At 34.2% G+C, this 27,842-nt stretch overlaps 2 protein-coding genes across 2 annotated transcripts; both read right to left on the reverse strand.

Moving 5' to 3' along the window:
- Positions 1-1,872: 1,872 nt before the first annotated feature.
- On the reverse strand, positions 1,873-4,207 carry LOC125188493 (elongation factor 1-alpha-like). Its single transcript, XM_048085352.1, has 3 exons — positions 4,070-4,207; positions 3,023-3,503; positions 1,873-2,933 (listed from the first exon to the last, which is right to left on the reverse strand). The coding sequence occupies exons 2-3, from the start codon at positions 3,482-3,484 to the stop codon at positions 2,046-2,048; spliced, it is 1,350 nt and encodes a 449-aa protein (XP_047941309.1). The 5' UTR covers positions 3,485-3,503; positions 4,070-4,207; the 3' UTR covers positions 1,873-2,045.
- A 6,722-nt stretch (positions 4,208-10,929) lies between these two features.
- Positions 10,930-12,071, reverse strand: LOC125190096 (4,5-DOPA dioxygenase extradiol-like). The gene has a single exon (XM_048087292.1). It carries the CDS (start codon positions 12,046-12,048, stop codon positions 11,134-11,136), a length of 915 nt encoding a protein of 304 aa, XP_047943249.1. The 5' UTR covers positions 12,049-12,071; the 3' UTR covers positions 10,930-11,133.
- Between the last annotated feature and the right edge of the window lie 15,771 nt (positions 12,072-27,842).

Raw genomic sequence — 27,842 nt, forward strand, 5'->3', positions numbered from 1 at the left:
CGCGCACGCATGGGCCGCGGTCGAAGTCGCGGACGGCGTCGAACTCGGGGTCGGCGACGGGGCTTGCTCAGGCGGCACAACGGAGGAGGATGTGGCCTTGCCCTTGCCCTTGGCAGCCTTGATGCCAGGGGGACGCCGGGAGGACATCGGTGTGCCCCAACTCTCATCCTCGAACACCGGACTGTTGAGGTCCATCGGAGACGCGCCGCTATCGCTACTTGTATAATCATTGAAGGTGTGCTTCGACGCCCTCCTCCTCGCCGCCGTCGATTGGGGAATCACACCACCAACGAACTTTTGCTTGTCCATCAAGAGCGCCCAGGACTGGTAGTGCTTGAAATCGCCGTACAATGAAATGTACGACTGCATCGCTTTGTGCCGCACATCCGCGAAACTCTCGCCACTGCCCTGCTCCCTCTCGCACTTCTCGTACTCCGCCGCGAACAAATTTACATGCTTCTTTATTTGATCCCAGTGCTTGCGGAGCTGCTCCCTTTGGCGCTTGTATGCGTTCGCCGGCTTGGCCGCGTTGTATTTCTCGGCGATGCGCTCCCAATACGCAGTCACCCTCTGGTTGTTGGCGTACACCGGATCCTCCGAAACATCAATCCAACATCTCGTCAAGACGATGGATTCGAAGTCGGAGTAGTTCGTCCTGCCCCGGGCGAACTCTTCACACACCTCCGTTGTAGGCAACTTCTGGGCTCGTGCCTTTGTCCGCTTCTTCTTGGTGGCGGACCCGGAAGCGGCGGCGGCGGCGGCGGGCCGGCCGCGAGGGGCGGTGTGGAGACGGCTCCATATCGGACAGCTCGTATGAGTCGGTGGAAAAGTCGGGAACGTACTCGGCGTTGGTGTCGAATGGCCGGTATTCGTCGGGTTCTGTACCCGACCATCGTGCACCACCGAACATCGGACTATTCGGATAATCTCCGGAATCCATTTTACTTAAAAATGTAGTGAATTTGATAAGAGTGAAGTGAGAAAAATGAAGTGTGAAAAATGAAGTGAATTTGATATATATAGGTTTTGAAAATTTAATAAAATTAAAAAAAAAAACTAAACCGCGTCGCATCGTCCGTGACCCATCGTCCGCCTCGTCTACAGTGGCGGACGATGCGACGGACGTGGGTATCCTCCGCGCATCGTCCGCGGACGATGTATCGGGCGCGGACGATGGGTTAACCATCGTCCACCCCATTGCCGGATGCTCTTAACTGATTGAAATTCACCCCAATTCCTAAAATGTTCGCTCTACGCGGAAATAAATTTCAACGCATCCAACCCAAGAAACCCTTAACCCTTTCTCTATAGTATGTTCAATCCAATCCAATATATTCAAGCCGTATGTGTGATTGTAGGAAATTGGATAGCAGGCCAACTATAAGAACTTACTATATATTGTTTGCCGCTCTTCTTATATCAGGGCAATCAAACGGACCCTTAGCCGTAGAAAGAAGTCCTACATTAATCATATTTGTGTGGAGACTATAAGAAGTTTGTTCAAGCAAATGGTAGATGCTGAGATTGAGCCTGATATTTTTTGTCTGAATTTTATGATCAAGGGATATGTGCACCAGATGGGCACGGCTTATGAATGCCAGCACAACTCGTTTTCGTATGATTATTTGTATCCTTGTCAAAACTCACTTGTAGGCTGTAGCCATGTAGGTTGCTTTTCAGGGACTTTCAAAATCCAGTGTTATTTGCAACAAAGCTAGCTTTAGAAAAATATTGGTGAATATTTGGTCTTGTACCATACTACACAAACTGAGAAAAACTAAAAAGCGCAAAACCAGGCACACTGGGCTGAGTCAAGATAGGATTGAAATTTGAAAGGCCACCAACGAGGAAGAATCAAAAGTAGACACGATAGGCAAAAGAGAAATGGATAAAAGAGCCGCATAAAGACACCTCAAACCAAGCAACAGAAATAAGCAAAAAACAATACTGCTCCATGGTACAGCAGGACCAGCATTGTTAACATCATATAATCATTTGTGAAAATAGTCTTCTCTGGCATCAAAAGAGACAAGAGCTTGCACTTCTCACTTGGCACCCTTCTTGACAGCAGCCTTGGTAACCTTGGCACCAGTTGGGTCCTTCTTCTCAACGCTCTTGATGACACCAACAGCAACAGTCTGTCGCATGTCACGGACAGCAAATCGTCCAAGAGGAGGGTACGCTGAGAAAGTTTCCACCACCATGGGTTTAGTCGGAACCATCTTAATCATACCAGCATCACCATTCTTCAGGAACTTGGGCTCCTTCTCCAGTTCCTTACCAGATCGCCTGTCAATCTTGGTCAAGATCTCAGCAAACTTCACTGCAATGTGAGAGGTGTGGCAATCGAGCACTGGGGCATATCCATTGCCAATCTGTCCCGGGTGGTTCATGATGATGACCTGGGAGGTGAAGTTGGCAGCTTCCTTGGCAGGATCATCCTTGGAGTTGGAGGCAACATACCCACGCTTCAAGTCCTTGACTGCAACGTTCTTCACGTTGAACCCCACATTGTCACCAGGAAGAGCCTCTTGCAAGGCCTCGTGGTGCATCTCAACTGACTTGACTTCAGTTGTCAAACCAGATGGGGCAAAGGTGACAACCATACCAGGCTTGATAACACCAGTCTCAACACGACCCACAGGCACCGTACCAATACCACCAATCTTGTAAACATCCTGAAGTGGGAGACGGAGAGGCTTGTCTGATGGTCTCTTGGGCTCCAAGATCTGGTCAAGTGCCTCAAGAAGGGTTGGGCCCTTGTACCAGTCAAGGTTGGTGGACCTCTCAATCATGTTATCTCCCTCAAACCCAGAAATAGGAACGAATGGGATCTTCTCGGGATTGTATCCAACCTTCTTGAGGTAGGAGGCAACTTCCTTAATGATCTCATCAAACCTAGCCTTGGAGTATTTAGGTGTGGTGGCATCCATCTGCACGATAATGGTAGCAATAAGTCAGATTGTGTAACGATAAAATCCTAGACGCTACAAAAATACACGAGTTGATTAAATAGATTTACCTTGTTACAGCAGCAAATCATTTGCTTCACTCCAAGAGTGAAAGCAAGCAATGCATGCTCACGGGTCTGCCCATCCTTGGAGATACCTGCCTCAAAACCACCAGTGGTGGAGTCAATGATGAGGACAGCACAGTCGGCCTGTGAGGTACCCGTAATCATGTTCTTGATAAAGTCACGATGTCCGGGGGCATCAATAACAGTGCAGTAGTACTTGGTGGTCTCAAACTTCCACAAGGCAATATCAATGGTGATACCACGTTCACGCTCAGCCTTGAGTTTGTCGAGCACCCACGCATACTTGAATGACCTCTTGTTCATCTCAGCAGCCTCCTTCTCGAACCTCTCGATCACACGCTTGTCAATACCACCAAGCTTGTAGATCAAGTGACCAGTGGTGGTTGACTTTCCAGAGTCGACGTGGCCAATGACCACAATGTTAATGTGAGTCTTCTCTTTACCCATGATTTCTCAGCAAATAATACTGCAACAACAAACCATATTATTAAAATACAATCAAAAAGCTTAAATTATTAGTCTAATTACTAATAAATAATTGAAAAACTCCAAAACAAACAAGCAAATATTAAAAGTCATCCTTCAATAATTATCTAGTGCTACTATTTTCTACTGAAAGTTCAACTATTCAGGATTATAAAACTACACCTAGTAACATGCGGAAAACACAAGTTCAGATCTCTAGCTCGATACATCAAAGAATTCAATCCACATAGGCATAAAAGCATGTGTATTAAAAGGCATCAAATTAAGCATGCAAGCTAAAATTCATAACGGAAATGAATCGGTATATACGCAATTCCATAAGATAACTGAATGAAAAAAAAAATAGTAATTCATTAAGTGAGTAGATCAAATTTAAAGCATACAATAAACCAACAAATAACTACACATCCATAAATAAATGGAATTATCGGATTTCAAATGTTTCAAAGTTGAAACTATTAGCATTTTGCAGATTTATACATATACAACACACACAAACGCTGAAATATAGTGGAATAGATATAGTGAAATAGCTAGAATGCGGACCTTAGAGAAGTTGGAGAAGGCAGCTCAGTGTCCGCCGCGAGGTTTTTGAAAATGAGAGAGGAGAATAATGTGGGAGGGCTCACAAATTTATACTGTCTTTCAGGTTTCTCATGGCCGTAGGATCAATTGAGATCTGACGGGTGAAAATAGGCGGATTTTTTAAAGAGCTGAGGCGGCTTTTAACTCTGTTTTGCCTGCCCTAGCAGCGTTAGCGCTACGCAACGTCTATATACCATTGCGTAATTACGTCCTCGTCCTCATGTTTTTGGTCAAATTACCACCTATATTTATTTCATTTTTCCCAAATAAATAAATAGGGTTATTATACTTAAAACAAAATTCAGTATTTCCACAAACTTAACACGGGTGCTTATATGCATCGTGATCAATTGAGATTTTTTATGTTAATTGAGAAATGAGATGCAATATCAGCCACTCATTTTTATTATAAATGAGTGGTCCAAATTTTTCCACATGGAAAATATCTTTAGATTAATTAATTATGAAATGGCAGAATGGTAATATCATAGTAAATTATTTATTCAATAAATATTTTTTAAAATTTTTAATTTTAATTTTTTATTAATTTTTTTAAAAATTTTTAAATTATTTTTTATTTTTTTAAAAAAAAATTAATTTTTTTTTATTTTTTTTAAACTTTTAAAAAAAAAAAATTCAACTACATATACAATTCATGTCAACTACACACATATAATGTCAACTATGTGTACAATCCATGTCAACCACACACACAATTCATGTCAACTACACACATATAATGTCAACTATGTATACAATCCATGTCAACTACATATACAATTCATGTTAACTACACAATATAATGTCAACTACATGTACAATTCATGTCAAATAGTATTTATTGAATAAAGTTGTTGACATTTGATGTGTAGTTGACATGAATTGTATATGTAGTTGAAAAAAAAAATTAAAAAAAAAAAAAAAAATTTAAAAAATTAAAAAATTAAAAAATTAAAAAAAAGTTAAAAAAAAATTAATAAAATTATAATTATACCCCTCTGTTGACATAAACTACATGACATTGACATTTCACAAATATTCTGAATGAGTGGCTGAGATTGCATCTCAATTCTCAATTAGGTTGATAAATCTCAACCTAACAAGACCCGGTGCTTATATTATCAAATTACAATTTCTAGCGAATTTTGCACAATCAATTTTCCTGTAAATTGAATTCGACGTGGCCGATCTGATTACTATGTAAACTTATCAGTCAATAATAGAAACGATATTGCTTTGAATGGGTGTAAACGATATTGTTATATGCAAATATTTGAGTTTATAAATTAATCCTATATTTTGATGAATTTTAAATTGTTGTGCCAAAAAAATTGAGTACATTCAAAATACTTAAATTTTGATTAAATTTTATTATAATTTTAGGATTAATAGGCTTGCTCATAAATAAATCCATTGTAGCACTTCCTACATAAATGTTATTTCCATGTTTTTTTAGGGAATGTTACTTCAATGTTATTGGCATGTTATTACATGAGATGAGCTTGATTTGTGCTGTACAGATTTATCTTCAAGATAAAATTTGAGAACCTTTTAAAATATGAGATGAACTTGATTTGTGTTTTATAGATTTTCTTCAAGATAAAATGTAAAAAAGCTTTGCAACATGAAATACAGCTTGATTCGTGCTTTATAAATTATCTTCAAGATAAAAAGTAGGAGTAAGGAACTTCTTCAACATGAGATGAGTTTGATTTGTGTTGTTTAAATTATATTCAAAATAAAAGTAAGAAACTTTTGCTTACGATATTTCCTAATTTCAGAATTTGATATATGTCTTCAAAAATCATAAGTCACATTATTCGTACATTTATTTATGGCATGAACTTCAATATTGGTACCTGATTTTTCAGTTTAGCACAAAAGTTGTCCCTAATTAGTACGGAGCACTTCCTCCATTTTATCGAAGATGATCTATTTGTCTTTTTTTATCCCAACTAAGATGATCATTACTAAAAATGAAAACACTTTTTATCTACTTTATTCCATCTCTCTTATTTTACTCTCTACACTTAACACACAAAATAAAATGCGTGCCGCCCAAGGAAGGGGTCATCTTCCTTGGGACGGAGGAAGTAACATTTTTTATATCTGAAAATCACATTGTTCCTGATGCTGCTTTTCACGCCAAAATATCCTTCAAAAAATACATTTTTTTCATATAGGACATTTCTGGGCTTACACAAAAAATGACCTAAAATGATACTTCATCCGTCCCACAAGATTATGCATTTTTTTCTTTTTAGTCCGTCCCACAAAAATATGCACATTCTAATTTTGGAAACTTTTTTCTCTCTCTAATGAGGCGAGACTCATTTTTATCTAATAATACTTTAATTACTTTTTTTTCTCTACCTCTCTCTTACTTTACCAGTTTTGTATTAAAACTTGTGCCGAACCCAAATTGATATTCATTGAAGACGGAGGAAAAAATAGTATATTATAAAAATCTTCTCTCTTTCACCTTTTCTTCCCTATTTCACTTCTCCTCCTTCCAATTACAATGTACTACTATCACATATATTCATGGATATATTTATAAAACTAGTCTTTTCTACAATTGGAGCAGTTGGATATATTTTGGTACCTAAGATTATTTTCATTTTAGAATACCAAAAATGGTAGTATAAAACATGAGGAACTATGATCAAGTACACTCTTATTTTACTCTACATGATTACAGAAACATTTTATCCGTAACAAGCTTTGTTGCTGTAAATAATTATTTCAATCCTACTCTTTGAAATTTAGCTAATATACTTGAAATTATGAGCGTCTCTAATCAAGGGTGTAGCTTTCACTTTAGGAGGAGCAAAAATATACTCCTCGGTCACATAAAAATGCTATAAAAATAGAGATTTTTTCAATTTTAGTTTGTCTTATTAAAAAGTCAATTTCTATTTTTAGTAATTTCTTTCTTTTATAGTGAGGTGATCCTCATTTTCCATTATCAATACTCCAATTATCTTTTCTTTATATTATCTCTCTTATTTGATCAATTATACACTAAAACTCGTGGCGTTTCAAATATTATTATTTTTATAGGACAGAGGTAATAGTGTGTTAGGAAAATTTTATATATATGAGAGAAGACAGTTAGTGAAGTTTATAGATATAATCATAATTAAAAATCTATGTACTATAAATATGCATTATATTGGTGTAGTAGGGACGAGGGGGCATTTGCCCCAGGGGTGAGAGGCTGGATCTGCCTTTGTCTCTAATGGAGGAGATAATTGTGTCATATTTAAAACTCATTCATCGTTAGAAAGGATATTTGAAAATGTATTACTATAACTTCTTTAATTTTTAAAAGGAATAGTGATTTAGAGACATAATGTCTTCGTACCATAATGTCCCTGTCATTTTACCATAATCTTAACTTAAACCTGGAATAATGCCCTTATGTTATTTTGATAGCATGCAATTAAGGATAGTTCTAGCTTAGAGGATTTAATGTGAAGAATAATCCAATGAAACATGGTAAATTTAAGTTATGTCTCCAACGTCTTCTAGTCACAAATTAATATCGTTAAAATATTTATAAAAATGTGAAGTAATAGTTTTATTTTTCCTTTTTTTTTTCTCTTTCATTTTTTCTTATTTTTATTAGTACCTTTCTTAAAGTATATATTCTTCAATTTTGTATTAAAAGTTTTTTTTAATCAAGATTTAACTGTAACGATCCCAAAATTAAGGGCTTAAATAAATTAAAATTTTATAAAGGAAATAATTAAATTCAAAATTATAAATTCTCAAAATTAAAACGGTAAAATAGTATTAATATGTCATATAACAAATTTTATTTGTTGCGTGCTATAGTGAATGTATGAATTTTAATAGTATTTATAAAAAAATAAAAATATATATTAATCATATATCCTTAAAATATTAAATATTAAATAGATAAGTTATGAACATCTGGTAAAAAGAAAGAGGAAATAATTATTGCATAATTGTGAAATATTAAATAGATAAGTTAAGAACATGTGATTATTATTTTTTGATTGAGGTTCGATTGAAGCATTTTAAGAATTAAAATTTTCTAGAAATTAATAATTTAGAAAGTAACAAATTAGAATTAATAAATTCTTAAAATCAAACTCGTATATACAATTAGTGTTAATATATCATATATCAAAATTAAATTTATACTTTCAAATATTCAATAGCGAATTGAGCTAATTATTTTAGAAAAAAAATTAAAACATACTACTATCTTTAAAATACTACATTAGATTTTACTTATCGATAACCGATTATAACATTACAATAATTAAAATAAATAAGTTATAATTTTGAAAATTAAAGAATTCAAATAGAAATAATTAAATTAGTAAAATTAAATTTACAAACAGAAGTCAAATCAAAATTATGACATTCATAACACTAAAATCATAAACTTAAGTAGGGAGCATTAATTTATAATAATAATATTAATATTAATATTAATAATAATAAAGGTCGAGATTTCCATATTGATTTTGTTTTTAAAAAATATATAGTTAATGTTTTCTCTTTTTCTTTGTAAAAATATTAAAATTATTTGTTCATTAATTATAACATACAACAAATTATAATGTGAAATACAATAATACTTAATTGAATTTTTGGTATTGATTTTATTTCTTTTACATTCACATATTTTAGTTTATTTGAAGTTTTGTAACATTACAATCGAGCATCGATCAAAACCGTTATCACATATTCTTAATTCATCTATTTAATATTTTATAGCTATATAATTAGTATGTTCTCTCTTTTTTTAATAAAATATTAGAGTTTTTAGCTTAATTCATTATATCGTGAGTACTATTTGTTGCATGATATATTGAATTCAGTAGTATAAAGAATCTTGCGGATTAAAAGTGACAAATGAATAAGTTTATCGATATTGAAAATTACAAATAAAATACTTTTTTGTCATATGTTATAAATCTTATGTCATATACTACTCCTACATTTTATTAAAATTAAATAACAAATTTTTAATACTTCAAGTATTTAATTATTTTTATATTAAATTATTCAAATTAAAATTTATAAAGACTAGTTTTATAAGAAAATCCATCTAATAAATATCATTATATTATTTGAGTGGTGAAATGTACAACAAATATATAAAATTAATAAAATTACAATACTTTAAAGTTTTAAAGATAAATCTTTAAATAAATATAATAAGAGGGAAGAGATAAAAAAAATTGTTCGTTCAAATTTTTGGGTCCTATGATGACAAAAGAATTCTGTATGTACACCTAATTTTATGCTCTCCATAAATAGGTGTATCTAGTACACAATTTAATGCAAGGGTAGTAAAGTATATATACATAATATAAATTTAATTAAAAATAAAATATAGTGTACAATTACTATTTAAATCCCATTACCATTATGTCTCTAAAACATTTTTCTTTAAAGAAATATATTTACTTCATTTCCATATAAAGATATATATACATTTTTATATTTTTATAAAGGTAAATGAAGAATATATCTTCTCAATTTACCTCTTTTACTGGAAGATGATGCTTTAAACCCTAAGCCGTAATGAATTTCCCCTTCCCACCTCTAAATTAAAAATAATGTTCTCTGAAGTATGGATTGGTGTTCGTTAGTGGTTCCAGACTTCGAGTAATAAGCCATACAATGTCAAAGACATCCATGCAAAACTTAACTACAAAAATAATTAAAGAAGAATACAAAAAGGTCTTGGACTCAATTCGAGTAAAAAAAATACGAAATATGCTATTGCTCGTTGTAATTCGTAAACATGAGTGTAAATGTGTAATACTATGTGGCTTATTGATAAAATATATGATTAAGTATTTAAATAATAAGTTGGTCGAATAAGTTTAAAATTAATCAATTCATCAAACATATAGTAGTATTATACTATGTGTGTACTTAACTTGGTTATTTTAATCAATTCATCATACATTCAAAGTAAACGCTCCGATATTAAAATGCATATTTTAAAACTTGAAGTTGGTCAGGACTAAATGTTGTACTCCAGTTGGCAAGTTTTTGTGGTATTGAGACTGAGTTCGAGTTCCCCTATCTGTATAGTGTATAGTGACAATCTTGAGGTCTATTTATTATTGCGTCGGAGTATATGTTCACAACTTAGGAGATGCATTCGTTTTTCAATAGAAAACTTCTTAAAGGATTCTAAAACTCACTAAAACAAGTGGGTAGAATACACAGATGAATAAACAAGTATTGACATTTGTGATCTTTTTAACTTTCACAAAAGTTGTCGTTTTCTATGAACCCTTGGCTGTCTTTTCTAATGTAGGAATCAGGATGCAATATTAAACGTCAACACCAACTGTAGAATGTTTACTCCAAGAGACTCTAATCCGGATATAGAAATTAGAACGTGATCACCTCTGCGGACTGCGGTGTTGGTGCAGGCGGAACAGATGCCGGATCCATGAGTCTATATTCTTTTAAGCAGATCTCTCAATCATCAATACAAAAAACTACTACTATTACTGCTTGGCCGGCATTCACAGAGCACTCAGAATTTACATTAACAACCTTTTTATGAAACCAAAACCAATACTCAAGATTTGACCAATTACAAGTGGCTTTTACGAAGACACTCCCCATCAATCAAGAGGCAGTCAAATGCAACCAAAAAACAATGAATTTCACAAAATTAAGTCGACAGCTCTAAACCTCTGTTTTCTGGAAACAATAGGGTTCATGTAGTGTTTTTAGTTCACGAGATTCAACCCTACGACTCAATCCTAAACGGATAATTATGGGATAATCTATGACTAAAATAATCTCACAACTGAATCCCAATCCCAGATTGTATCTTGGTATTATTTTATCTCACCACCTAAATTAACATGGATTTTAGACAGTAAATACAAATAAAAGAGTGAAATGGCAATTCAAATTACAACACCGTGAATTCATCTACATATCGCACGAGCGAGGCATATAATTTGGTGTCGACTAAGAGTAAAACAGTAAGGATAGTATAAGATATTGAATTACTTAGGCGCGAACTTGTAGGACGCATAAGAAAGCGTCCCGTGCGTCCAGCTATGGTGGATGAGCTCCCCCGTAGTGTTCTCCCCAGCGGCGCCCATGGCCACGTGCAGCGGGTAGAAATGGTCCGGCCACGGATGCGCCATTTTAGCATTGGGCGCCTTCTCCTCGTACTTATTGAGGTCCTCGTACCTCCCCTCCGCCAGCGCCTCCTTCACCCAGCTGTCGAATTCCTCCGCCCACTTATCCACCGTCTTCCTCCCGTCGCGCTTCATATCCCTCAGATTGTGCGTGGCCGAGCCGGATCCCACGATCATGACGCCCTCGTCCTTGAGCGGCCGCAGCGCCTGCCCCATGCGGTAGTGGTGCGCGCCGTCCTTGTTGGTCTGGACTGACAGCTGGACGACCGGGATGTCGGCTTCCGGGTACATCAGCATCAGCGGGACCCACGCGCCGTGGTCCAGCCCCCGCTTCTTGTCCACGTGGACCGTCTCGAAACCGGATTTCTGCAGGAGGCCCTTCACCCGGTTGGCCAGATCGGGCGAACCGGGGGCCGGGTACTTGAGCCGGTACATCTGCTCGGGGAAGTTGTAAAAGTCGTAGATCGTGTCGCTCGCCCCGGACACGGCGTTGACCGCGGGCTCCGAGGTCTCCCAGTGGCCCGAGATTATCAGGATCGCCTTGGGTTTGGTGGGGAAGCATTTCTGTTGGAAGGATTTGAGGAAATGGCGGGCCGGGAGGGAGTCGTCGATTGAGAGGGTCGGGGAGCCATGGGAGATGTAGAAGGTTTCTGGAATCGCTGCCGCCATCGTCAATCGGTGATCGATTTGGATTGTAATTGAGAAAATGAGGGAGATGAATATGCAGAAGAAGAGGGATCCGATTGCGTATATAAAGAAGATATTTTTTGCGTGCATTCCGTGGGGCTGATTTAGAATTTAAAACCTACCCTTCTCTCACCAACAGATCAGAATTCCATTATTAACCACCGTGGGTAGCTGGGGCTTACGTATGCAATGATTCAGCATTTTTATTAAGGAATTCAGTAATGCTAATAATTAAAATGTGTTCATATTCAATTTTTAAATTTGAATGTTATTTAATTTTTAAGTAATAAAATATGAAGTGTAATTATGATTATGAAAACAAGAAAAATAATAGTAGTACAAGTTTATAGGATTTTGATTATTCAATTTTTAAAAAGTTTCTTTTTCTTAGATTTACAATTATTTATTTAAGTATTTAAAAACATAATTTCTAGTATCATTTTATACAATTAATAGTAATTGATATTAATATTATTAAATAATATATAAAATTATAAATTATAGTACCTAATTATAATTATAATCATCATATTTTGTTATTATTTATTATTGTTATTTCTATTTGGAAACATAATCCTCAATAACAACTTTCTTGATAAACAAACGAGTTATTATATTTATATTAACAAACTTTTTAAATTATTGTCCATATTAAAAATCTCAACTTCCATTTTTATTTAACTAGTATCACACGACCCATTTTATTTTTTCTATACTTATTTGCTTTTGTGAAATAATTTTATAAAATTATAAACAAAAAATATTCTACATCCACTTACTTTGGAATATATTTCTCCAATTGCATACCACAACATTTTATCACTAATTTATATATTAAATGTATAATTTATTCAATAAATTTCAAAGTTTGCAAATTTAAATACATTAAACACACTATATGTAATATGCAATTTATTTAAGTTATGCCTTAAATCCATTGTTCATAAAAATTATATAAAAAAATATTTTAACAAAATAACCTCATTAATTTCTCTAAGCAATTCATATCAATAATCTCATTACTTACCAATCAATTCCATTAATTAGAAAATATGTAGGGGTTGGCAACAGAAGGTGCATCAAATAAATTACATAATAATCATAATAATTAGATCTATTTAGCAGATTATTTAGACAAATTCTATTCGTGTAATTATCACATGTATCATGTTCATAACTTGAATTAAACATGCTTTAAGTATAATCGAAACCTAAAACATACTTTTCTACGGAGTAGGAATAATACCTTGTTGATTCTCCAAAAATCAACGATGGCTAGCGATTTCTTCACATGATGCGTCAAGTACTAGACCACGGATCTTCTGGCTGGTTCCCGAACTGTATTCCGATATCTGATGGAACCGGCAGCGGAAGCGGTGTTGAACTTGATTATCATAATTTTACAATTATTAATCACACCAATAAATCACATAATAATCAGATCTATTTAGCAGATTATTTAGACAAAATCTATTCGCGTAATTATCACATGTATCATGCTCATAACTTGAATTAATCATGCTTTAAGAATATTGAAACCTAAAACATGCTTTTCTATGGAGCAGAAAAATACCTAATTAATTCTCCAAAGAATTGAAGATGGCTAGCTCCTTCTCCACGTGATGCTTTGAATACTAGACCACAAATCTTCTCTCTGGTTCCCGAACTGTATTCCAATATCAGTGTGGGCTGATCTTACTAGAATACTAGGACTTAAATAAAGAAGACAGGAAGAAATCCTTTTGGGAATAGGAGTGGAATTCGAAATCTCCTTCAGCTAGAGGCCGAAAATTTTCAAAAATTTTATGAAATAAAATTGTGTTCTTTCTGTCTCCTTTATTCTCTTAATTATATTAAGTTCCTTTTGGGCCCAGACAGTGATCTATGGAAGGTTTTGGATATGGGCTCATCCAATTTACTTTTTACTAATTAAATTGAACCCACAATTTAATATAAGTTATAATTGGAATATTACGAGCAGCCACTACAGAAGTAATATTGAACTCTCCCCATCCAAATCCGAAATTACAAGTAATCCGGGTTTCCGTTTAACTTTCATTTTCCGCGCTTAAGATTAAAATGTCCATTAATTAATTAATGTCTACTATTGACTTAATTAATTAACTTCTTATTATTTTCAAGAGTGGACTTAGCATGCAACGCTTATTTATTATTCATAGAGTAATCAAACTCCAACTAGCTAGCGAATAATAAAACCTTGTTTCGCGCTCCTCTTGAGGACATTATCAAACGAGACTCAGCTCGCGCACGATTCAATATAATAGCAATCCTAGCACCGCTAGATATTGATCACCACCACCCAATATATCAGGATAATTGGGTTACGAAAAGCCCGCACCATTTGATAAGTCAAAGTAATGCATAATCAATACCGTATGCTCAATGCTAACCTACATTGATTAAGAAACAAATATTATCAAGACCTCGCCTTTCAGTAGAAAGCCCAAGGACAAGTCTTGCTGTTAGATCCGTTCGGTGCTATACCACACCAATGTCATCTTATTTCGTAAGGCTTAGAAATATGCGGACTGGCATTGCAACCTTTCTCGATGGATAGTCAAATTCCATCTAGGTTGTGAAATTCATCTTTTTCTTTGTTTAGAACTGACCGTGTTACCTTAAAGTGGACGACACCCACAACCGGTCTACTAAAACAAAGACTTAGACTTTGTTAAGTTAACTTATACATTTAAACATGCATTAACATCCATTAAATGTAAAACATAACAACATTATGACAAAAAAATCTGTTTTATTCATTGGAAAATAAAATAAGAGTTTTACAGTATTCAATCACTCGAAACGTGATTTCTAGTATACAAACTCTAACAATATCAGTGTGGGCTGATCTCACCGGGATACTAGGACTTGAATAAATAGAACAGAAAATCGATCTCACGGAGGAGAGCTGAGGGAGAAAAAATCATCCCCTACTGTATGTAGGAATGGACGAAAAATTTTGGTGAAAATTAAAGTGTATTTTTCTGTCTCATTTATTCTCCTATTTATATTAAGTTCTTTTTGGGCCTAGACAGAGGTTTTGGATATATGCTCCTTTAATTAGCTTTTTACTAATTAAATTGAACCCACGATTTAATATAAGCTTTAATTGGAATATTACGAGCAACCACTACAGAAGTAATATTGAACTCTCCATCCAAATCTGAAATTACAAGTAATCCGGGTTTTAGTTTTAACTTTTATTTCCCCCGCTTAAGATATAAATATCCATTAATTAATTAGTGTTTGCTATGGACTTTAATTAATTAACTTCTTATTAATTTCAAGAGTAGACTTAGCATGAAACACTTATTTATTATTCATAGAGTAATCAAACTCCAACTAGCTACGTTCCGAATAATAAAACCTTGTTTCGCGCTCCTCTTGAGGGCATTATCAAACGAGACTCACCTCGGGCATGATGCATCATAATAGCAATCCTAGCACCGCTAGATATTAATCACCATTGCCCAATATATCAGGATTATTGGTCTGCGAAAAACCAGCACCATTTGATTAGTCAAAGCTGTGCATAATCAATACTCTTTGCTCAATGCTAACATACATTGATTAAGAAATAAACATTTATCAAGACCTCGTCTTTCAGTAGATAGCATAAAGACTCGTCTCCCTGTTAGATTCGTTCAGTGCTTTACCACACCAATGTCATCTTATTTCAGTAAGGCTTAGAAATATGCGTACTGACATTGCAACCTTTCACGATGGGTAGTCTAATTCAATCTAAATTGTGAAATTCTTCTTTTTCTTTGTTCAGAACTGACCGTGTTACCTTAAAGTGGACATCGCCCACAACCGGTCTACTAAAATAAAGACTTAGACTTTGTTAAGTTACTTATATATTGAAACATGCAATAAACATCCATTAAATATAAAACATAACAACATTATGACAAAAATAATCTGTTTTATTCCTTGAAAAATAAAATAAGAATTTTACAGTATTCAATCACTCGAAAGGTGAATTCTAGTATACAAACTCCAACAAAATAATCCTATAACTGATTATGATCATTATTTTGGTAATTTCAAAAAATTTAAATAGCTTTCCATAAGTGAATTTTGTTGTTGATTATTTTAGTAATGTAAAAAAAAAAATATAATCTCTGATTATGTTTAAATTGATTACACATATCATCAATTCCTCTTAATTACCCAAAAAAAGGCATTCCCCATTAGAGCATCTCCGGTGGCGCCCTTCCCACTAGGACTTCCCATAAAAACTTCCTGCCACGTCATCACTAGGACTTCTCATTCCGCTGCCACATCACTAGGACTTCCCGCAATAAAATTAAATTCACAATTATTAAATTTACGGAATTAAAATTTATGGAATTAAAATATCGACACGAAATACGGGAAAATTCGAATACTTCATTAAAATTTTTTTACATAATACTTAAAAATTACATAATCAAAAAATAGTCGAGAAATACAACCCTCGGCTCTCACTCCTCCTCGTCCTCGTCCTCGTCCTCGTCGCTCGTGCCGCTGCCGCCTCCGACGTCCCTGCCCCCAATCTCGACGCCTAATCATCAATGGATGGAATTCCTAAATCGCGACGACATGCGTCGATCACATCCTTGCACATCCTTTTGTACACAGGATCGTGCGTGCTTAACCACCTATGCATGTTCTGACTCAGGGTCTTCGTTAGCTGCTTGCGGGTAAGACGGTCGTACTCATCTGGGGCTTCAGGGGCCTCCGATTGGACCTCGAAGGACCCGCTGCGGCTGCCGCTTCCCCTCGCCATCCGCTGCGCAGCCTTTTGCCCCATCGGGCGACGACGACGACAAGAGTCTGATCGTGGTAGCGGGGACACATCCTCGGCTTTGGGGAGCCCGTGCGAACCAACACTGCTACTGTACTCACCGGAAGAGTTGATCTTCGTCTGCTTCCAGCCCGAGTCGACACCCACACAAAACTTTTGCGAACTCCTGACCACGAGAAAGGCCTCCCATTAGTCAAACTCTTTGAACTTCAATTCTTTGTCGGGGTACTGGGACAAGGCCCGGTTCTTCACATCCTCCTCAGACATGCCGTTGGTTGCCATGCGCAGGTTGTTTTGGTAGAGGCCGGCAAAACGACTAAGCTTAGGCCTCAACCGATCCCACTGTTTCTGGCATTGCTCGGGAGTGTGAGGCTTCGCCTCAGCCGGTTTGAGTGTGAGGTAGGCCTCACTAATGCGATGCCACAATCGGTCAATATACTTGGTTCACCCCGACATAGGGATCCTTGACTACACCGACCCTGGCCTTCGCAAGCGCGGCATTTTCCCAAACGGTCCAGATCGACCTCTTCCCCCGCTCCTCCTCACCTTCCTCCTCCTCTGCCCCCGTATGGGAGGAAGAGCCCGGGGGTTTGCCCTTGCCCCTACCCCCGCCCCTGGCCTTGCCCTTAACTTTGCCCGTGCCCCTTGCAGCAGGCTCCGCCTCATCGGGAGTCTCACGGACCGGCGATAGCCCCAACTCCTGCCCCAACTCCTCAAAAGAGAAAGTCTCGATGCCGGCGTACTGAGTCTCCGGAACAGTACTAAGGGAATCGTCGGACAACAAATCTATATATGGGCGATAGACAGATTCCCTAGGCGTCCTCGGGCTCCTGTGCTGCGTCATACTCCCCATCCCCGCCAAATTTGGCGGCATACTCCCCATCCCCGCTGCCCCGGGCATCATCCCACCCACCCCCGCCATATTTGGCGTCATACCGCCCATCCCCGCTGCCCCGGGCATCATCCCACCCATCTGACTCATCCAATTGTACATATTGTAGAACATTTGGGGAGTAATACCCGCCATCCCCATTTGGGGATTCATCTCTGCAAAGTTTCCCTCCGTTCCAGAGGGAAACGTGGGTGTGTTTCCTCCGCTTGTGGTGAGGGAGTTCCTATTGTACTCCATTTTAGTAGAAATGAAACTTGTAGGTTTAGAGAGAGAAACTGTCAACACAAATGGTGTGAATGAAATGAAATTCAAGAAGCCCTATTTATAGAGTTTTTTTTATATATATATAAAAAAAATTGTCGGACGTCCGACCCCACGCCACAGTGGCGGACGTCCGCCCACCCATGGGTCGGATATCCGAGCCCATCCGACGGGCGCACGGGACGTCCGTGTCCTACCATTTTCCTCACTACGGTGGACGTCCGGTCGGACTTCCGCGACGTCCTACCGCGATGTCCGCCTTTGGAGATGCTCTTATTGTAGGCCCAAAAATAATACCAATTTCATATAATATAGGAGTAATATTTTAATATATATCCATTATTTGATTAATCTTGGTAGTAGAATAATCTAAATCTTCCAATTGGCATCGTATAATTACCCAAATGATGTCAATATTATTGAAAGTGAAAATTACAATATTATAAATGATTGTAGACTTTCCTTGCTAAATTCAATTAGTGTTCCATGATTCCATCACTTAAGAATCAATCAACAATAGACCATTAATCAAGAAATAGTGAAAAAAATAAATTTAATTAGGTTAAAGAATTCCCCTTCACCTTCTCTTTAATATATGCTCTAATACGTTTTTAGTTATCTTCTCCCCCAATTTTTCCTTTCCGCCTCCATTATACTAGTAACCTTCATTTTCTTTGATAATCTTTTATAGCACTTCCATTGTCATATGTCAGTGTCATTTTTTTCATCCAGTCAGTTTGCTTCCATTCGTAGGTAAGAACTTCAAATGAAAATCAAACACGGATCTTATATTATAACTTTGTGTTTGACCACAAGGAGAAAATATTCATTGATCCGTCCACACGTACCAAAGTCGATTAATATGTGGCATGTCCAACTAATAAATATTTGACAAATAGAGAACCACATCCAACTAGACATGAAATTTAATACAATTATTTTTAGGAGATATTCATTAAACTCGGTCAATTAACGTTTAATTTGAAACGGTTCATTTTCTCTATTAAAATTTCAAATCAAATGCACTAATAAATTATGTGACCGATTGTTATATGGTAACAATGTTAAATTACTTTAATTTGCATTGTTTTCTCATCCATGACAAAAAAAAAAAATAATCACTTCTAAGTTTGCATCACTATCGATTATATACATCAAATTCGCCTAAATGGTGTAGTGCTCAATTTATTAGGTAATTGCCATATTAGCTATTTGTTTATTTTATTGCTTAATTCATTAGGTAATTGCTATACTAAGAAAATATGCAAATTAGTCCAAAACTTATCAATATTCAAATTCATACACAAAAATTCATAAGTATTCTAAACCAAGACCAAAACTCATCCTTTATATATACTAGTGTTAAGCCACGTGCGATGCACGACGGAATATTTTTCCGTCTAACAATTTTGATTAATAAAAATGAGAAACAATATAACTTCATAAGAATGAAAAATAGTAAAATGTACTACTATATAATAACAATTCAATAAATATATACTTCTCAATTCGTTTTACACCCAAAGACATAAAATTAAACATATTTAAAATGGAATTAAGACAAAACACAATATGTACAATAAAATGTTGAGAGCTTGAGAGTGAATGGAGAGTGCTTCTGTTGGTTTGTAATTCATCCACTACTCTATGTCTTAGCCTTTTATAGGCACAAAATTAGGACATGAGATATCATGGAATTAAAAAATCATACATTATAAAATTAAGGCAATAGAGGTTACAAAATTTGTTAAATGCTCATTATCTTATTTAAGATTTGTAACCGCCGGTTATTCATTGTAATTTAAATAAATATTCATAACATTATAAATATTCAAATTCATGCCTGAAACTTATAAATATTTAAATTTATTCCCAAAACTCTTAAATATTCAAAATAAGGCCAAAACTCGCTTTTTATATATGTATATATGTATAGATAGATAGATAAATAGCCTTAAACTGTCAATCATTTTTATAAAAAATATCTTGCTATAAGATATGAGGTCGCTTTATACATAAAACTGGAGAAGAAGAAAATAATAAAATAATAATTTCATATTAATGATATACTACAAACACTTTCACCCACTGATGCAGCAAATAATCCACTTAAAATAATCGAACTTAGGAATCATTGTTGTCACCATACGTAATTTGTTGTTGTACTATTAGAGCATCCGCATCGCCATCTTGATGCGGGCTCGGACTTGTCTTGGCGAGACGAGCTAGCATCGAGATAGCGATGCAGCCCTCTCGTCGCGTTGCGTGTCCCTCCGCCTCGATGAAGCTGGCGAGCCAGCTCGCCACGCGCGAGGCGTGACGCCCACTCGCCGGCCCGCGAGTGGGCGTCGTCATGCTGACGCGATAAATAACTTTTTTTTACAAAAAATAGATTTTCCGAAAAAAATAAAAAATAAAATTTTAATTTCTAGTATTTTAATTTCTAATAGTTTAAATTATGTCTTTTTTATTTTTTTAATCAATTATAATTATGTGTTTTTTTTTGTTTTTTTAGGATTTTAAATTGTAATTTTTCTTTTATTTAATGAAGTGTGTTTTTATTAATTAAATTTGTTGAAAATAAAATAAAAAATGAAATTGAATGAATAGTTAAGGGATGGGATGCTTAAAAGATGGAGGGTTGCATGTATTGTCTCTTAGTTTAGAGATATGGTAAAAAGTGCAGTGGGACCCATGAATAGTTATGGGATGACACATTATTGAGACATGTATGTGGATGACCTTAATCGGTTTTATATTGGCAAAATACATACTTAGGTCCTTATATTTTAGTCAAAATGTTCATTAGGTCCTTGTACAATTTTTTTATTTTAATAGGTCCTTATACTTTTCACAATATTTTTATCAGATCCTCGTACAATTTTTCGTTTTAGTAGGTCCTTATACTTTTATCATAACTTTCATTAGGTCCTTGTACAATCTTTTATTTTAGGGACTTTTTTACATTTATCTTGGATAATAATCTAAATTAATTAAACTTAATGAACTTTTTAATATTCCATTATTTAACTTAGCATAATCTATAAATATAATATCATCTTGTTATCCAATAATCTCAATAAGTTGTAGAGAATAATAAAAAGATTAACCGTGATGATTGAAGATTAAAATCGAAGTTTTTTTAGAATAACTATCCGAATTTTCAATTGATTATTTATATTTATATTGAAAGATACGTTTCCTGAATATTTATAATTATAAGATAAGTTAAATAATAAAATTAAAAGGTTCATTAAATTTAATTAAATATAGATAATTATCTAAGATAAAAGTAAAAGAATATTTTAAAATAAAAATTGTATAAGGACCTAATAAAAGTTATAATTAAATTATAAAGACCTACTAAAATGAAAAAATTGTACGAGGATGTGATGAAATTTATGAGAAAGGTATAAGGACCTATTAAAATGAAAAAATTGTACGAGGACCTAATGAATATTTTGATAAGAGTATAAGGACCTAAGAATGTGTTTTGCCTTTTATATTTGTTAGCTAAAAATAATGTTGTTTCGTATAGTGAGTAAGACACTGATAAAATGAATAAATTTTATCGCCAAATTTTATCTAATAAGATAATTTATAATATGAAATTAAAAGTTGGTGCACTTGTATTGAAAATAAAAATTAACACACATTTTAGGAAACAAAAATTTGTGATTTTAGATTAAGAAAACAAAAGTTACAACCATTTTTGGAATGTGAGTCGGTGGCAATGCTTTACACAAATCTTATTACTAAATCCTATCACGTTAATATACTATATCGACATAACCAGATAAACGATTAGTCGATTATCGATTAAGCGATACTCGAATCGATTATCATATAATCAATGTGAATTTTCAATTTTAGTTCGGGTTTGGTTCTAGGTTTCTAATACTAACGCTTATCGATTGGTTAATCGAAATAAATAAATAACTGAATATTAATTAAATATTCATTTTAAAAATTACTAATAACTAAGTGAGCCAACACCGGTTTGTGTAAAAATTCTGGGATTAGACCAAAGAGCATGACACGACCCGTGTGGTCAGTCATCCGCACCCTACGGATATGATGGGGTTTGGTGCCCCTTGCACAACGGAAGACTTGTACAAAATAAATAAATCAGATACGGATCTATTTGACCGATTATGCGATTAATCAATTCACATGTTAAACAGATAATTGCATGCTAGAACGCAAACAATTCATGCCCAAAGAAAGTAAATCCTAAAACATGAATTCTACGGTTTAGGGTTACCGATTTGATTCTCCAAAGAATCGTCGATTGCTCGCGCCTTCTCCACGTGATGATCTTCAATACTAGACCACGGATCTTCTCTCTGGTTCCCGAACTGTATCTCGATATTAGGGTGGGCTGATCTTATCAAAATACTAGGACTTAAATAAAGAAGACAGAAGAAATCCTTTTAGAAAAGGGAGTAGAATTCGAAATCTCCTCAGTTGGAGATTTTCGAAAATTTCGAAAATTACAAGAAGTAAAATTGTGATTTCTCTGTCTCCTTTATTCTCCTATTTATATTAAGTTCCTTTTGGGCCCAGACATGGATCTATGGAAGGTTTTGGATATGGGCTCCCCCAATTAGCTTTTCACTAATTAAATTGAACCCCCAATTTAATACAAGCTTTTATTGGAATATTACGAGCAGCCACTACAGAAGTAATATTGAACTCTCCCCATCCAAATCCGAAATTACAAGTAATCCGGGTTTCCACTTTGTTTATTATTTATTTCCCGCGCTTAAAATATAAATGTCCATTAATTAATAAATGTCTGCTATGGACGTAATTAATTAATATCTTGTTAATTCCAAGAGTGGACTTAGCAAGAAACATTTATTTATTATTCATAGCGTAATAAAACTCCAACTGGCCAGTTTTCCGAATAATAAAACTTTGTTCGAGCTCCTCTTGAGGACATTATCAAACGAGACTCACCTCGCGCACGATTCAACATAATAGCAATCCTAGCACCACTAGATATTAATCACCACTACCAATATATCAGGATTATTGGGTTGCGAAAAACCCGCACCATTTGATAAGTCAAAGTAGTGCATAATCAATACCGTATGCTCAATGCTAACATATGTAGATTAAGAAATAATATTTTATCAAGACCTAGTCTTTCAGTAGTTAGCATAAAGACACGTCTTGCTTGTTAGATCCGTTCAGTGCTATACCACACCAATGTCATCTTATTTCAGTAAGGCTTAGAAATATGCGGACTGACATTGCAACCTTTCACGATAGGTAGCCAAAGCCTATCTAGGTTGTGAAATTCTTCTTTTTCTTTTGCAAAGCATTGCATAGATCCGACCGTGTTACCTTAAAGTGGACGACGCCCACAACCGGTCTACTAAGCAAAAGACTTAGACTTTGTTTACTTCTTATGCATTTAAATGTTTGTAAAACATCTTATAAATGCACAAGCAAACACAATGTAATAATAATAGTGATTCTATTCGTGCGAGACTGCTCGAATAATACTGAATCGGGTTAAAAGTGGATTGTAGAGTTTTACGTATACAAGCAAGATTATATTCGCGCGAAACTTGCTCGAAACATGCTTTTCAGTATACCAAACCTAACAGGATACGGGACACGACATCACAACGATGTTTTAGAGATAAAATTTAAAATTTATCTCTAAATTAATATTTAAAAAAACTAAATTTAACATCATATTCCAATATATCTCTAAGTACCTGAATGCTGGATATATGAATATATTTAGCTTATACATATAATTAATTTGTAGAGTATTTGCTAATGACATAAGTTCATAATCATGTTTGAAAATTTTGACAAGTAGACAAGATAGAAAGAGGAAAAACAGTCTTTAAATCCTTAGCCCTTTTTTGATATAAGTGAAAACCTACAAGAATGTATTTTCACTTGCTCCCTCGTCTTCAAAGAGTGTGAACTTTGGGTTCGGCATGACTTTTAATAAAAAAGGAGAAAAGTAAGAGAGAAGGAGAGAAATGGTAGTGGAAATAATGTTAGTGGAGAGTGAGGTCCACATTATTATAATGGTATACGTGTTAATGGTAATGTCTTAACTCTTAATGGTATAAGTTGTAAATAAAATGATGTGTATGAGTAGTATGTTGTTTTAATTTTTCAAAATTAGAAAGTTCATACTCTTTAGGGACGAACGAAAAAGGAAACAATTCATACTTTTTGAAGACGAAGGGAGTATTTTGTTTCTCGAACTAATCATGTAAGTGGTGTTACACAAAAATACTAGTATGTGAATGTTTAGGGGACATAAAACTATGCATATAAATGAGATGCAAGTCGATTCATTTTCACGTAAGTGTGATTTCTGATCATCTCAAGATTGTATTTTCACATATGTATTACTTCTAAGTTCTAATTATTTCATACTATTTGACTCACTACCATGGCATCCAATTTGACTATACTCCCACCATCCACAAAAATAGTCATATTTTGTTATTTTGGGATGTTTACAGAAAATAGTCATATTTCTATAAATGGAAAGTCTCCCTCCCATATACTTTATCTACTTTTTTCCCATATCTCTCTTACTATACTTACTTTTTCTCCATAAATGTGTTACTTTACCTATTTTTTCTCCTTATTTATTACTCTACCAAATTTCTCATTAAAACTCGTGCCGTCTATAAATGAAACTATTTTTGTGGATAGAGGGATTATATAATTTCATGTTAGTATAACCATATGTTTAAAGCGATGCGGATATATGTTAAAATTTTGAGTGAACTGCATGAAAAATCTCTAATCTTCTGGCTAATAATGAACATGAATACTTTTATGGGGGAATATTTTGGTACCTAAAATTTACTATATTTTTGGCTAAATTAGCATCACATCAATTTTGATTTGTGTGGAAATTGAATTCGGAAAATATTAGAAATGATCAAAGTTTGTGGTTTTTTTATCGATTGTTATACACATACTTCACAGGGTCACACTATAATGCACACTTGTATCAACATTTTTCGTTAACGTTATTATTGAAATCAAATCTAAAAATCTGGACGTGTTTGATAGGTTAGTAATACAAAGATAGAGAATTATATATGAATATTTCTATTTGTTTGATATCATAGATAATCTTAACTCAAAGCCCAGTATAAGACAAGGGCCCTATCCAATCTTACCAAAATTATAACTTTAACCATGTTTACGTAATCCATCAATTTGTCAAGTTAAGCCATGTTAATTAATATACTATACAAATTTAGATAATTTATTTTCTATCAAACAATAACGAAAAAAAATCTTATCATTGCATATCTTGACATAAAACCTGTATTTTTTATCATGTTTTACATATTTTCTCATATTCCATATTTCTTATCAAATTGGTCCTTAGGATCCGTTTGATAAGAAATATGGGATATGAGTAATAGTCCATATTTTAGTTTGTACAGTTTATAGAAAAATATAGTTTGTAATGATTACACCTCATATTTAATAATATAAAAAAAAATCTTATCTATATTATTTTTATATACTTTATTTTTTCGTCACTTTATCTATTTATACTAATTATTTTTTAAAAATAACTGTGAAAGAAAAAATGTGTCAAAGTAGGGTGGTACGAAGAGAATACTTAACATGTACTCTATGAATTCACAATCAATTAGCCACTTATTAAAGTCATTTTAACCGATGAGCTATCACTTTTATAGTCTCTTTTTATAGCTTACTAATAAGGTAGTAATTTGTATTAAATTGAAATATATATTCAGATTTTTTACTATATTCTGTTTATACTTTAGGTGTGAGATCTCAAATGAAATCCACGCTATCCTACCAAGATTTGAAGAGATACGATCTTAATATCATGGATGTTAACTTTTACTTCGTGAATTTATGCTCAAACATACTACGTCTTGAATTATTGTTGGAGCATTTTTTTTCTTCGCTAATCTGAAATTATAATTATGCTTGTTCCTTCGAACCACACATGAAGAGGTAATATTAGTGTTAGGAATTCTTAACGATTGGAACGGCTAATATGATTGCAATCCCATCTTCACTCTGTGATTTTCCTTTTCTCTCTACCTTTATTTCTCCTATCTTCTCTCTAATTCTCATTTCTCATCTTCCCTTCTTTCACTTGAAGTTGGCAGATAATTGTGTTTTCTGCCATTTTGCAAAAGCTTGAAACTGGTGTCATAGATTTGTTCATCAATTTATTTATTTTATCAGTTTTATAGTAAATATGAGTGAAATAAAGTTAATGTAAAGTGGGGTTCATTACCAAAAGTAGCTAAAAAACAAATAAAACATTGGTAGACGACGAAAATAGCAAAATGACACTTATTAGTGGACGGAAAGAGTAATATACTCATTGCGAAACACCTCTATAGCTTAAAAGTGCTATACTTTTGATACTACCGGTACTGAGTACTATAATTGAATAGGCCTGCTTATTCGGTCGGTTCCGGTTCTAACCGGACCGGTTGACCGGTTAACCGGTTTTAAATTTTCATAAATTCAAGAAACCGGAACCGATCGGTTCCGGTTTAGAACCGGCCGGTTAAGAACCGGTCGATTCCGGTTCCGAACCGGAACCGATGTGTAATTTTAATCCGAATTTATTTATAATTTTAAATAGTTCAATACTAAAAAAATAATAATCCAACATCTAGAATTATAACAAATAATACCTAAAAATTAAAATAAATACACAAAATACAAACCAACAATACAATAATATTCATATATGGATAAGAGTGATGCCAAGTGTAGTAGGTCGGGTCGGACTAGTTTATGTTAGCAATTTTTTACTAATACAAAAATAGGAGTTCTAAACTTTAGCAATTTTTTTTAAAAAAATGAGTTTTAAAATTGAATTTCATTTTCCCTTTTTTGGCTAAACATAGTATTCATTGGAATTTCCAATACTAATTGATATTGTTGTGACTATTTGGTTTATAGGGAACACTTAATAAATTATTCACAAATATGTTAAAATCGTATGTTGAATTGTTACATAAATTTGTAATAAATATATCATATGAAATGCTATTGTATTTGTATAAGTTATTTTTAAAACTAAAAACAAACTTATGATGTTCTACTCATTGTAGTTAGTTCATAAAAAATGGATTAGGGAAATAATTGTAGATTCAAAGTATCACAGATTAAACATTTAAATCTAAAAATCACTCAATGTTCAAACTATTTTACTTTAATTCAAAATTAATTCAATAAATTAGATTTTTTAGTATATTAAATTATAAAAAAATAAAATTGAATTATAATCCGGTTCCCGGTTAGGAACCGGTCGGTTCCGGTTCCGAACCGGAACCGGTGTTATTTAAAAAGTTGGAACCGGTACCGGAACCGGAACCGGATTTTCCGGTTCCGGTTCCTCAATTAACCGGTCGGTTCCGGTTCTGATTCCGGTTAACCGAGAACCGGAGAACCGTTTAAGCACCCCTAATTGAAATACCTTTTTTTTTTCGTTTAATAGAGTATACACAAAATAATGTAACTTTAGTTTTAACACACTCCCTCTATCTGTCCATAAAAATATGTGCATTTTAAAAGACCGAAAATAAAGGCATAATTGGTATAGTAAAAAAGAGAGGAGGAGAAGTGTAGTTAGAGTAGTGTTAATGGATAGTATGACCCACATTATTATTAATGTTTAATGAGTTGTAATTGTGGACCATAATAAGTATAAGTTGTAAATAAATTGATAGTACTTCATATATATATATGTATATATATGGGTAATTAGTTGGGGACAACTTCCCATAAATGAAAATATCTATTATGAGACGGACATAAATAGAAAATTCACATATTTTTATGGGACGGAGCCACAGATGGAGTAATAGCAAAAACAACTTTCAATGGTATTTTAGTACTACAATAATAACTTTTATA

This window comes from Salvia hispanica, chromosome 5 (genome assembly GCF_023119035.1).
Source record: "Salvia hispanica cultivar TCC Black 2014 chromosome 5, UniMelb_Shisp_WGS_1.0, whole genome shotgun sequence".
NCBI lineage: Eukaryota > Viridiplantae > Streptophyta > Magnoliopsida > Lamiales > Lamiaceae > Salvia > Salvia hispanica.

Bases quoted from the DNA above. Each gene is read 5' to 3' on its own strand.
- LOC125188493 (XM_048085352.1), bottom strand. From the start codon at position 3,484: ATGGGTAAAGAGAAGACTCACATTAACATTGTGGTCATTGGCCACGTC. The intron at 2,934-3,022 runs GTAAATCTATTT...ATTATCGTGCAG, and splicing joins TGATTTGCTGCTGTAACAAG to ATGGATGCCACCACACCTAA.
- LOC125190096 (XM_048087292.1), bottom strand. From the start codon at position 12,048: ATGCACGCAAAAAATATCTTCTTTATATACGCAATCGGATCCCTCTTC.